Source organism: Pinus tabuliformis, chromosome 6 (genome assembly GCF_031772625.1).
Source record: "Pinus tabuliformis cultivar Carrire ecotype Pingquan chromosome 6, CPIR1, whole genome shotgun sequence".
NCBI classification, from domain to species: domain Eukaryota; kingdom Viridiplantae; phylum Streptophyta; class Pinopsida; order Pinales; family Pinaceae; genus Pinus; species Pinus tabuliformis.
Window position 1 is genome coordinate 1,516,269,956 of NC_142292.1, and position 13,486 is coordinate 1,516,283,441.

General features: G+C 35.9%; 1 protein-coding gene across 1 annotated transcript; it reads left to right on the forward strand.

The window, feature by feature from the left end:
• The first annotated feature begins 1,435 nt into the window (after nt 1-1,435).
• LOC149264441 (beta-phenylalanine coenzyme A ligase-like) lies at nt 1,436-12,032 on the forward strand. The gene is made up of 7 exons (XM_089398974.1): nt 1,436-1,891; nt 2,787-2,973; nt 3,310-3,455; nt 3,570-3,637; nt 3,869-3,971; nt 4,097-4,225; nt 11,358-12,032. Exons 1-7 carry the CDS (start codon nt 1,436-1,438, stop codon nt 12,030-12,032), a joined length of 1,764 nt encoding a protein of 587 aa, XP_089255100.1.
• Nucleotides 12,033-13,486: the final 1,454 nt, after the last annotated feature.

The following is a 13,486-nucleotide window of genomic DNA, read 5'->3' on the forward strand; positions in this document are numbered from 1 at the left end:
TAGACAACCATACATATACATATATTTAAACAAATAATATTCATTAACATACATAATACTTAAGAAACCGATATGATAAGCCAAATTTTTTATTTAATTAATTTATTAAAATATAATATCATTTAAAATTTATTTTAATATTAAATAAAATTGATGACCTGTGAATGTATAAATAAAGAAAAGAAATAATTATTTTCAATAAGAATAATTAATAATGTGATGCTTACAGAAGAAAGCTTAACCTCATTTATGCCAAAAAAATCTTAAATATTTATTTATTTTTTTAACAATAATATAATAATTTTTTTGATAGGTAACATCCATAGAAATATGACGCAGTGACGTATCGCATGGATTACTTTAACAATGCACCTACTTACCATCAATCCATAATCCATAGCCTTATAAATGATTATATAAAACTAAATAAATTATCTAACACATTTTTCTCACAAATTTGTAATAAGTAATTCATAATATATATTTGAAATAAACCTTACTTTAACAATGCACCTACTTACCATCAATCCATAATCCATAGCCTTATAAATGATAATATAAAACTAAATAAATTATCTAACACATTTTTCTCACAAATTTGTAATAAGTAATTCATAATATATATTTGAAATAAACCATCAAACACATGATACTCCATTTTTTTCGCAATTTTGAAAGGGAGTTGTCTATAATGCGATTTTTTGGAGATTCCGGAATCCGGCGGAAGAAATTGAGGTTAAATCTTGATTTCTTGCAGTTAAAATGATTTTTTAACTGTATATTTGGATTCAGCACCCTCGAAAACCCCTGGGACGCTTTCATTGTGCAGAAACTAGCTATCAAACTTGCGATTCCAATAAATTCCTGCCGAATTTCGACCAGAAAAACCTGCCGAAAAAGCTTTCAAAAAGTCGCGTTATAGACAATTGAAATAAAAGCATAAAAGTGAATATTTTGAAATTATTAAAGTATATATAAATTCCCATCATCGAGAGTTAAGTTTTCAAATGAATGGCAGTTGAAGTGCGGTTCTTGAAAAATAAGATTTTGACCACGTCATTGCACGAAAAAAAGTGTGTTCTTTAGGGATTTGACCAAACCAAAACCAAAACATTATTTTATTTTACTTGTATTACAAGTAACTTCGTATTTTTTTATTTGTAGTTGCCCATATATTAACATATTTACGTCGTAAGGCGTTTCTCTCTGAAGTGAACTCCCCCAAATGCCTTTCTGTCCTAATCGTAGCCGTTAGATCTTTTGTTAGACGATTGAACAAAAATCAACCGTCTGATTTAATAAAATAAAAAATGTTTTAAAATATTAAAAACCTTGAAAAAACGTTTCACCTTTCACTTGACATCTGTGGGCTCACGGCTGAGCTTCAGGAAGAAGTTGCAACTTCCTGAGAGCATGCGAAAAGCACAAACCTCCAATGAAAATCTGTCAGGATTCTACAGCAGTGGTGCTTTATTCATCGGGCACCACAGGCCGGAGCAAAGGGGTGGTATCGACGCACAGAAACCTTATTGCCATGACCTCCGTCCTATGTACTCTTATGGGGTCATGCAAGGACGTGTATCTGTGTTTCATTCCGTTGTTTCATATGTATGGCTTCAATACTTTTGTCTGTGGGCTCATGGCAATAGGGGCAACTGTTGTCATTTTGCCCAAATTTACAATGGAGGGAATGCTGATGGCCATTCAGAGATACGGAGTAACGCACCTGCCTGCTGTTCCTGCTATTTTCATTCGGCTCTCCAAGTTGCCCGACGTTGACCAAAAATACGATCTGAGTTCTCTCAAGGAGGTTATAGTAGGTGGGGCGTCCATGGGCAGAGAACAAATGGAAGCCTTCAGGAGCCGTTTCCCTGGAATTGGAATTTCACAGGTCAGTCACGGTCTGCCATCTTTCCGATTGTTTATAGTTTTAACCAGTACTGGTATGCTTCGGTTTGACACTTTTGTAAAAAACCAAGATTCACAAAGTTGGTGTCGCTTTCTACATCGTACCCTGATCTAGCCTATTGTTTTAAAACCGTCAAAAGCCCATATTTATCAAATTGGTGGAGCGGTTTGGCATTGTTCTTGATTGGGAGGGAGGAAGTCAGATCTGTAGTGATCATATTCTATATTGGATATAGATTTAAATTAAATTAGATTTTTTATATATTCCATTCTAAAAAGTAGCTGGGATTTATTATCATTATTTATTTGAAGTTTAATGTGATTTTATGATTATTTGTTTTGAAGTTAAATGTTATGGGAATTTTATTTTGAAGAGTTTGTTTTGTTTTAAATTGTTTTAGATATTTTAAAAGATAATTAGTTATTTGATTCTGATGCAAGAAAGGGGAAATTTTTTATATGATTATGTTGTTTCAAACTTAATAGATTTTTATAGTACAGGGACTTTTTTAAGTATATACATTGGTTTAGAATAAAAGAGAATTTGAACTATGGGTTTTCACTCCGAGCTTCATCAAATCTTGAATCTACTTCCATTCTACCAGCCTACTTTCTTCTCCAATGCTTTGCTCTAGCTTGGAGGAACGTCTGAAGATTTCATATGCATCCTCCTCTTTAGACCTGAGATGAGCATACGTTCATGTTGATATTTGCAATGCTGTGTATACTTATAAATACAAAGGCTTGATGGATGAATCACCCTAGTAGAATTTATCTCCCAGTTTACCTGAATCTAGTGAGCATTTCTGTTGTTGAAAAGTTTCCCTTTCAATTTATAACTGGTTTTTACCTGATTGTTCTACTCATCATTTCTGCAGATGTATGGAATGACTGAGATGAGTGGTTCAGTCATAAAGAGCGAAGGAAACGACATCAAGCATTACGGTTCAGTAGGCATACTAGTCCCTAATGTGGAGGCTAAGGTAGTTGATATTGTAACGGGGAAGCCCTTGCCTCCCAACAGAAGAGGCGAATTATGCTTCCGAGGCCCTATGGTCATGAAAGGTAAAAACACATTAGGATATAATGTAAAATATCTATGAGATTATATGAATTTTATTAGCATCCTTCAAGATTTTTATGAGCAGAAAACAGTTACTCCATCTGTAAAATTAAATCCACTACTAAGCTATGATTTTACTCTGAATTGACATATAACTTACCTATTTTCCTTTGTAAAGCCTACATTAGATCCTTTAGGGATCTCCTAGGAAAGTAGCGCCTTCATTTGTTCTGGATAGAGTAGAAGGATAATTTCATGCTACCCATCACCATTTTTCCACCAGAGTTTCATTTCTAAACTGTCAAAATTTGATCTGATCAGCTTCTGAATCTCTACAGAATACTACAAGAACAAAGAAGCTACATCATCGGCTATAGATTCAGAAGGTTGGTTGCACTCTGGAGATATTTGTCGTATCAATGAAGAAGGGCATGTATATATTGTAGACAGACTAAAAGAGCTCATCAAATACAAGGGACTCCAGGTATGTCTAGTTAATTCTCGTTTAATACCAACAGTAATTCATTATACCCACTTGATAAATTTTTCAATTACATTCATTTGATGCTATTTATTATGGCATGGAAAACCATTTCAGATAGCACCAGCTGAATTGGAAGAGCTTCTGCTATGCAATCCACAGATTGAAGACTCTGCAGTAATACCGTGAGATTTCCCAGCTCTCCATTTCATTTTTTGGGCAAGTGAATTGAATAAGAGAAGCTCAGGCAGAATATTATTTTGTCTGGAGAGGGGATTCTGATTCAGCTATTAGCAAAAATGTGAATCAATTGACTAAAAGGAGAATATAAATCATTATTTTGCATCGCTCTATATTGTTCTTATACCAGCCTATATTTTGTGTATATTGACAGTGGTTGGGGAATGTGTTGGCAGATATCCAGATGAAGAAGCAGGTGAAGTTCCTATGGCATTTATAGCGAGGAAGCCTCAAAGCAATCTAACAGAAGAGGATGTGATTGAATTTATTGGAAGACAGGTGATTTATTGATTGTTTCATTTGTTTGTTTCTAGAGTTTTATGTGGTTTTTGGTTTACTTAGGAACCTCTCTATCTTCTGCAAGTAATATGGCATTTGTATCAATGTGGGTGTGATGGAATTAGGTGGCTCCATACAAGAAGATAAGAAGAGTGGCGTTTGTGGTTTCCATTCCGCAAACTGAGTCTGGAAAAATTCTCAGAAAACATCTGAGAGCACTGGTTGAGCAAAAAAACTTCAATCCCTTCAAAGCTGTGAACTATCTGACTTGCATCTTCAACAATCACAGCATTTAACAATCACAATCACAATCGTGGTCCAGTGGCCACATTGTTCACTGCTCACCGAATACAACCTTCACAGATTTGTAATCTTAACCAAAATGAACAAGGCGGATAGCTGCGAGGCAGTTAGTCCCTGTCTCTGTAGATAATTAAAATATCTTGCTTAATGCGACAAGATTTATGTGTAATGTAATTTTACTGAACAAATAAGTTCATATTTCTGATTTCTGATTTGTCAAAATTTGAAATCACATGGAAAATTTTAGGGTGACGCGTTTCGAACCTTTATCAAGGTTTATCACCATCATATAATAAATATTTATCAAGGTTTATCACCATCATATAATAAATCTCCACCATGTCCTATAATGAACCTCGATAGAGATTCGAAACTTATCGACCCTAAAATTTCTATATGATTTTTTCAGAAAATCTTGGCTTAAGTTCATACTTCTCCATTGATCCGTTCTCATTTTTGGTCTAAACATATTATTTGATATTTTTGGTCTAAACATATTATTTGATGAATACAGTAATGGCTTTGCTTCTTTGACGAATGCAGTGATGGATGTGCTTCTGCCTCTCAGAGAACCGTCCATACATGCAGCAGTCACAGATCCGTTGTAGTCTAGCTAGATAGGATATATTTTTTTTTCAATATGTAACCTTGCGTGAGATCTTCTGGGTTAACTATTTGTATAGTCTTCTCGATCTCCCATCAAATCTGTAGGGACTACCCTTGCTTACAATCCAACACCATTATGAATTAGTTTGTAATACATATACCAAGAAATTAATTATTATCATGATTCAGTAAAGGATATACTTTTAACTCTTTGCAAATTGACAAACTGACAGGTTTTCAATGTACTTCACATTTGCCATAGACAAGCTGTTAATTTACAAAAAGCACGTGCACCGTCAAATTAAGCTGAACAAATTACATAAGACCATGTTGCTTCATACAAGGTTGTCTCTAATTTTATTTTTCAGTATGGAAAAAGCGATATATTCATCAAAAAGAAATTTTACAAACACGTGATATGAGATCAACATATAGATGTAATAAAATACATCAAATATCATCTTTCTGTTCCAGTCAAAACTATTCTGGCAAATCCAGAAGTATAGACTATCATAACCAGTATTGTGCAGGCATAATGAAGACAAGTGAATCAGCAAACCAAGCATAGGAAAAGTAATATGTACAAATCAAAAACACAAAATGGGTTGATAGGATGTCCAACATGTTGTATCCCGGCAAAGTTCATCTTGTTCATATGAGAATTCCTGCAAAGAAATAGTTCTATTCAGAGAAAGTCATCACCCCGGCGTCTAGAATTTGTCCTTCCATCTTAATCTCAATGTGCAGTACGTCCGCTTCAGCATGAAGTCCATTTTTCGAGAGTCTGCCTGTAAAATGGTTATGCTCTCTTTCTATGTGTTGAATAGATGAACCCGGATAATAAGTCCAGAGTTGTTGTACTTGGAAGAGCCAGTCTTGAAGAGTGTAAAATGGTTATGCTCTCTTCCTATGTATGCAATAGATGAACACGGATAATAAGTCCAGAGTTTTTGTACTTGGAAGAGCCAGCCTTGAAGAGTGGTTTGATAGATATGTGCCCGTCCAAGTCCTCATATATGTGTAATATTGGGATGTTCAAAAATTTTGTGAACCAAAGTAAACCTTAGAGTGACATTACTTCAGCTTAAGTGTTCGTGCCATGGCCAGCACCCCAATGTATCCAGAATTCCGGATCCAGCTAGAAGGCAATCCAGAAACCACATCCGCAAATATGTCTTTGCGATGCTCCATCAAAATAGGCAGCCGGGAAAACCACTGTAGGGGTGGATTTGCAAGAAGAAACCTTTGGCCCGGTATGCAGATATGAACCAGTGGTGTGGGCCGGGCCAGTTTTATGTTTTCCAAAACCCGCAGTTCAGAAATCTGGTGGTTGTTGAAGATGATTTTATTTCTCCATTTCCAGACCTCCCAGAAAAAATATAATGGTAATAACAATATAATGGTATATTGTGCCATGCAGATTGCGCTTGCTCTTTGCTCCGCCAGATAAGACATTCTGACAAGGTTGTGAAATGTATCAACAATAAGAGCTCAACAGTCCCAACATCCTAGGTCATATTATATTGGTAGAATCAATTGTTTGAAGTTAAGTTAGACAGATTCTTATGCAGTTATCCTACTTCAACCCACATTTACGTTTCTCTTTTGTCAATGTGATTGTTCAGAAATCCTCACCATCAGCTTATACAAACGTAATTTAACGATCCTATTTCAACCAAGAACCTAAGAACCTGACGGTTACACTCATGCAGTTTGTATGGAATTTTTTGACGCTTGTGCTGTGGAAACATGTATGTTGTTGTTGATTACAAGACCATGACATTGTTTGTTGGTAAGTTTGAAACAACACAAATATTATAAGCCCAGACTGAAAGAACTTGTTCCAAAGTTAACATAAACATAAACCTGAATGTAAAAGCCTTTTGTGATCATGAAGGCAAGCAAAACAATAGATGCTACTAATCCAATCCGTCTGATGTCAGGAACTACAACACCTATCAACACTCCAATTCCCTTCATGTGTGTCAAAACAGTGTGAATGCATTAATCATATGTAGGTATAGGTAGGTAAGATGACTAGGACATAGAGTTACAACTTACATTAACTGTGATGATTACTAAATATAGCCCAAGCAAGGTGAGCAAAAATGCAAATGCAGTACTTCGAAAATTGGCCATAAAATGCCCAATGACCTAATCAAGATGCCAAAATCAGGGTCCTCACAGTTTCCTCTGCTCATCGTGCTCGCCAAGACATAGGATCAGCCATGCACATCCTTCTTCCAATGTGTTCTTCATGAGGCACCTTGAGAGATACCATACCTCTGATTTTATGTTCCTACAGGCTGCTACAGGGGTCTGCTCCAGAGTGCCTCACACTTCTTCTATCTTCCAGACTTCCAAGGGTAGTGTCACCCTTATCCAATGGTGCCAACACAAAGGAGCTGCATACTTTTCTTGGATGAACTTCCTTTGCTTCAGCTGCTAGACAAAAATAGGATCACATGGAGGGCTGCCACTAAACCTTCTCAACAAAATCACATCAACTGCTAGATAATGGCATTATCGAGGGCTTTTACTATTCTTCAAAAATCATTTTCAGATTGATGTCTAAAGGGACCATCCCTTCTCATAACTACATCCTCTATTTTTATTGGCTTCAGGGCACCTCTTATGAAGGTTTCAAAGACATGAATATATATTCCTTATTGATTTGCAAGTTGGCTTGAATGGAACAGGCTTTTAACACTTATATATATGTGTGTGTGTGTGTGTGTGTGTGTGTGTGTGTATGTGCTTGTAACAGTGATAAGGACTTGGCCTCTTCTTCAATACACAAAATAGGGTTCCTTGATTTTACTAATATAGATGACATAGGATGCCCACTGATTGTCTTTTCAAGGCTTGCAAATATATGCATACAAAATCTCGACTTCCTTAAATTATGAAGGGCCTTAGAACTGTCCTTTAAAAGATTCTCCACTTCCTTACAAATATGTGGAATGAGAAGTCCACCACCTTTCTTCTCTTATAGACCGGAGATCAAGATATCACAGCCCCAATGACCTATACTGGTCGGCCAAATTCACAGAGCATGATAGTATATAGCAGTGCTTTATGTGACATAGGCTTCTTGGCCTTATTACAAGCACAAGGAACAAGTAGGCATCTTCTTAGATAAAACAATCGACATTAACAAAACTTTTTCTCTTCAATAAATTAGAGAACAAAGAGGCATGAATAGGTCGGATTCACTGTCTGAATTGAAAAGCGAGAGAGAATATAAGACAAAGTTCATCGAGCCATAACATTTCTGCCTCCATACCACAAGATCGAGAACAGAGTAATCCTTTCTCCAAGGTTGGCTTCATGAAATGACCTTTGGCATATTCTTTTGTTCTTGCACTTTTATTGGCCTCTTAGGAGAATAAAGTTCTTTTCAAAAGACTTATTCAAAAGCATACCTATGCCCAGAATGTAAAAGAGAGATAGCTCCATTGCATAGCAGACCTTTATTGTTTCTTGTACTTAGAACAATAGGAACACTTGGCTCCTTCTTAATGGTTCAGAGAACTAGGCCAACAACTCGATTCTTCATTGCTCCATAGGGCTCTCTTTAATTCATTGATCAAATCCAAATAAATATATGTATCCCTAGAGTCACTTATTTGATCCTCAACAAATTTGCTTGTTGGACATCTTTATTTACAAGACTTGAATTTATGTGAGCACAGGTGACTGGATGGAAGGACTGCTAGCTTTAGAATACTGATGCAGAGGTGCCAAAGGGATCATATCTTCAAACATACTGTTGATTGCTTTATCTAATGAGAAGATTGGACTTAGATCAACAAATTCTTAAAACAAAACTCTTCATTGACTTCTTATCATGACACGTGGTTTAGCTGCTGAAGGAGGACTTTCCTATTGTAAGAACAATGAAATATTACCTCCACAAATAGCATATAAAAAGTACCTAAAAAAATTAAATTACTGCATTAAATGGGTAATATGCATTAAATTACCCAATCCAGAGTAATAATCCATCAAAGTCGCAGTCAAACAGTTGGGCAAAGTGCCTCGTCAATGAATCTGAAAGAAATATCTGATTTCAATGAATCTGCCTCTGCATACCAAGACTGGCGTGAATTGTAAAATTCAATGAATCTGCCTCTGCGTGCCACTAGAAGTTGTTGGATGAAAGTATCCATTTTAAAGGCAAGAAATGGAATGGTTTTTTTGTTATTTGGATTACCAAAAGAAATGGCTTAGTTAAGATAGCTTATAAATGGAGGCATAAGCTCTGAGGCTCTCATGGTGTCATTTCAATATATTGGCCCTGTTCAAGTTTTGAATGATTCAGAAATTAGCAAATCTGTTAGATAGTGGAGGTAGGAAATTTGTAATTCTTTTCTGTCAAACGTGGTAGCTGATAAAAGATGAGAAACAACTTAATCACACACATGTTGTTAAAAGCCTAATAATAAGAAGGTTGGTAGAAGTGGATGATTAAGATTGTTTATAGGTTTAGCCAACAGTTTTATTTGTAACATGCGTAGTTTGAACTTTTGGTGATATTGTTTCATCACATAGGCTGACTACAGTTTGGTGAATTGTTACTGGAAATATACTTAAATCAAGATAAAATATAGGTGGTAATACCTAGTTGAATGGAGAGTCCTAGTATATTGGCCCTTTTGAGGATTATTACTTGACCAGTTTGTTGCCTTAGTCTGCTGAGTACATTTTTTTTTGTTGGTTGGTTGTTGTTGTAATTGGTAAATTGTATAGGTGATTTTCATTGCTTATTGGAATAACTGGCTTCTTGAATAGGGCAGTCATGCAGTTGAGTATGTGAGAGGGGTTTGTAGAACACATTATCTAATGAACTCTTATGTAGAGGCAAAAAGTCTCACTCATAGCCTACTCAGGGCTTCAGATGGGAATTTCTTGTATAGAATGATCAACTTACTAGAACTACTGCTGCACTTTCTTCATCCATAGAAGCCACTTGAAAATGCTTGAAAATAAACTCTCTGTAACGGCCATTGTCAACAAAAATATTTGCAGTGGAGGCCCTCAGCCCAACAACCATTTTAGCCAGCCTTGGAAGGCAAATAGTTGAGTTCAAACATGATGAAAATTTAATTCCCTGTATACAAAAGCATGTATTGGGTGTTGATAATGGCTAGAAATATGAACTGAAGATGTATATACCTCCTTCTGTACAAAAATGAACAGAAGAGGCAAAGGTATAGGGTTCACCTCGAAATTTCTTGCAAGTTCAATCCACTGTAGGATGTGAAAGGAAGTGTCATAGTGCTAAGAGCGAAAAAGAGGGGAAGGAAGAAACTAATAATTTCAGAAATTTTAGCTTTCTATCCGTACCTTGATTTGTTCTAATAAAATTAATATTAAATGTTTGATGGCATCCAGGGAGCTATCTGGTAATGATAATAATAATATTATTAGTATTATAATAATAATAACAACAATGGAAAGGTGGGGAAGGAAGAAACTAATAATTTCATAAATTTGGACCTTTTATCCTAGCTTTATTTGTTCTTTAGATCCAACTAATATTTTGTAGATCCAACTTATGGTGAACCAGTAGCTTGAAAGCCAATTGCAAGTCATTCAGCCAACAACGATCTATAAGCATGCCATAGTATTATGTCTCTGCATATTCACAATAGTGATTCCACTGTCATATTATTATTCCCCACTTGGACAGAGCGATGACACAAGGGGTTTCTACATGTTGATCAACCATGTAAATTGTATCTTATAAATTAAAATTCTTGTTTTCTAGCCTTCTATTTCTGTAGATATCAATTGTGTAGTTGATGGCTTACTTTTTATAAATTCTTCCACAACCTATTATTATTTACAAAATATTCATTTTCAAAATACACATAACTAACTATTGCAATTGTAACTCATTATCATCCACCCTTGCTTTCAACAATGTCCATTCACATGTCCCTATTCTTCCCCACTCTATACATGTCTCTATTCTTCCCCACTTTATGATGTTCTTCCCCACTCTATGCCTTACGGCGTTTCCTTTGCAACATAAGGTGCAAATGCTAGTTATAAATTTATTTGACAATGTATTCAAAGAGAGAAGTCGCTCGTCACTGCACCTCTGAAAAAGTCCAATAAATAAATTATTATCATCCTTTAACGCGTGCCTCGCCAGCAGTAGACTTGGCCTTTCTGTGGCTTCATTGCATCCTCCATTTATAAAATCCTTCCGTGTCTTCTCTCCTAATATCCACTGAAATTCGCTTTGGCTTTGTCTGTGCATCGATTCTTTCGTTCCCTTGTTTGTGCATTGCTTCATTCATTCCTTGTCCTCTCTTCCTCATGCAATCACAAATAAAGATTACAATTTCGTACCGCCTCTCAATTCCACAACATCATAACATTTTGTTTGCCATCATAACGTAGAAGATGGAAGGCAGCATACGATGACGGTGGTGTTGGATCGCATTATTGTTATTCGCACTGCAGTGTAATGTATTTTCGATCTCAGCTGTCGATGGGCAATCCGATCGTTTTATTTACGGTCTCTGCAACGTAAATAAATACAACAATGGCAGTGAATACGAGAGCAACGTCAATATGGTATTGCAATCCGTCGTGAAAGCCGCCGCCCCCAATGGCGGATTGGCAACATATACTTATGGTGGAGTCTACGGCCTTGTGCAATGCAGGCCCGACGTCCCTCACCACGACTGCCAAAGCTGTTCCGCTGCAGCCTCACAAATGGCTTATCAAGACTGCCCAAACGCCATAGGCGCTCGTGTTCAGTTGGAATTCTGCTTCATTCGCTATGAGAATTACAGTTTCTCCTCTGATCTCGATACAAAAGTTTCCTATGCTCTTGAGAATGTTAAGAGCAGCCATGATATTCAAGCTTTCAATTACACTGTCGCGAATCTCATGGAAACTCTGGCAGGTGAAGCTCCCTTAAACGTGAATAGATTCGCCACCGGAGCATGGGTAGTGAATTCTTCTGTCACCGTTTATGGATTAGAAATGTGCTTGACAACTCTTTCAGCACCCGACTGTGGGGTGTGTCTGAGAGAAGCTATTAGAGCTATGGATGAGTGTTGTTCTTCGCAGATCGGAGCTCAATTGTATCTTGGCAGTTGTTCTGTACGCTTCGAGATTTCCCCCTTTTAGACCCATCCCTCTCTCTGTTATGGGATGCTGATTGACATAAATAGATATGGACCATATTGTACTGGTCTCTGCCTTATTCTTCTAAAAAGGCCAATATGCTAAGTTGCAATATTTTTTTTTTAAATCTTATTTTTTGGGTTTAAAATTAACTTTTAATTGCATATATAAATTCAGCATTCTTAATATATATATATATATATATTCTTAAAAACTTTATTATGAATTTCCGAATAAATTTTAGTCAATTTTCTTTTATTATTATTTAAAATTGACTTTTAATTGCATATATAAATTCAGAGCTCTTAAAAAAAACACTATAAAAAACCCCACTATGAATAATAGGAAATAAACTACTGTGCAAGTAACCGTGACAAAACCATACTGCAAATAACAAAAAATAAACCACCAGAAATGTCAATGTAGATCAACAGTCTCAAGATAACAGTTGTAAACATTAAGTTCTGCAAATTAGCACTGGGGCATAAAATCAAAGCACAAGATATTACAAAACTCCTACTATAAATCTAATTAGCAAATAACCTTTCATCACTTGGCCACTTAAGGGGCCCTCCTTCACCAATCAGGGCTGCTAAAGCGTACTCGCAAATTAAGGCTTCATACGATAGAAATTTGCATACTTTATTAAAAAATGATGCAACAATATTCTCGTTGTGTCTTTGTTTGCTGATACTGCTTAACTGACCTTTGTCTCTACTACTTCGCCTAACTTACACTCCCAACCTTCTCTCTAGCCATATATTTATACAAGAAAAAAGCAAGGGGTGAATTGGAACTAATCCTCCCAAAACTAATCCTCCCAAATCTAGATTTATCGAAGGATTTACAAGATATTATGTTGCTTGTTTTATGAAAATCTTAGTTAGAAAACAAGTTAAGATATGATTATATTGGATTAATATATAATGAAATCATGTGAGGGTATATTACTCTTTCAGTTGATAATTGGTTTCTGCGTAGTGAAAGAATTATAAGTAGCACTCATTCTACGAACTTTTTGGAGAAACTGCTCGCATGACACTTAATTGGGGATGTTTTGACAAAAGCACGTGTAGTGTATTTCCAATATTCATTTTTGTTTGTGTGAAAATCACATCCAAAAATGGTCACCCAATTATGTCTCGCATGAGCTATTTGAACTATAAATTAAGAGCTCAAGCCTAATGGAGTCAACCTAGCTATGTGTTAGGTAACAAAAATCCATATCTATCATAAATCTATGTTCGAGAATTCCTCTTGGAGCTATGTAGATATGACAACCATGGATGTTGGTTATTGTTACCACATGGGAACCACTAGAACAACATTAGGGAAACCATCATCACCAAAGCCAACAATAATCCATTCTAATTCAACAAAAATAAAGCAAAATAACGATAATTAACTACTTTAATATCACTAAGCTTAAAGTGGCATATTCATGAAGAAACACAACA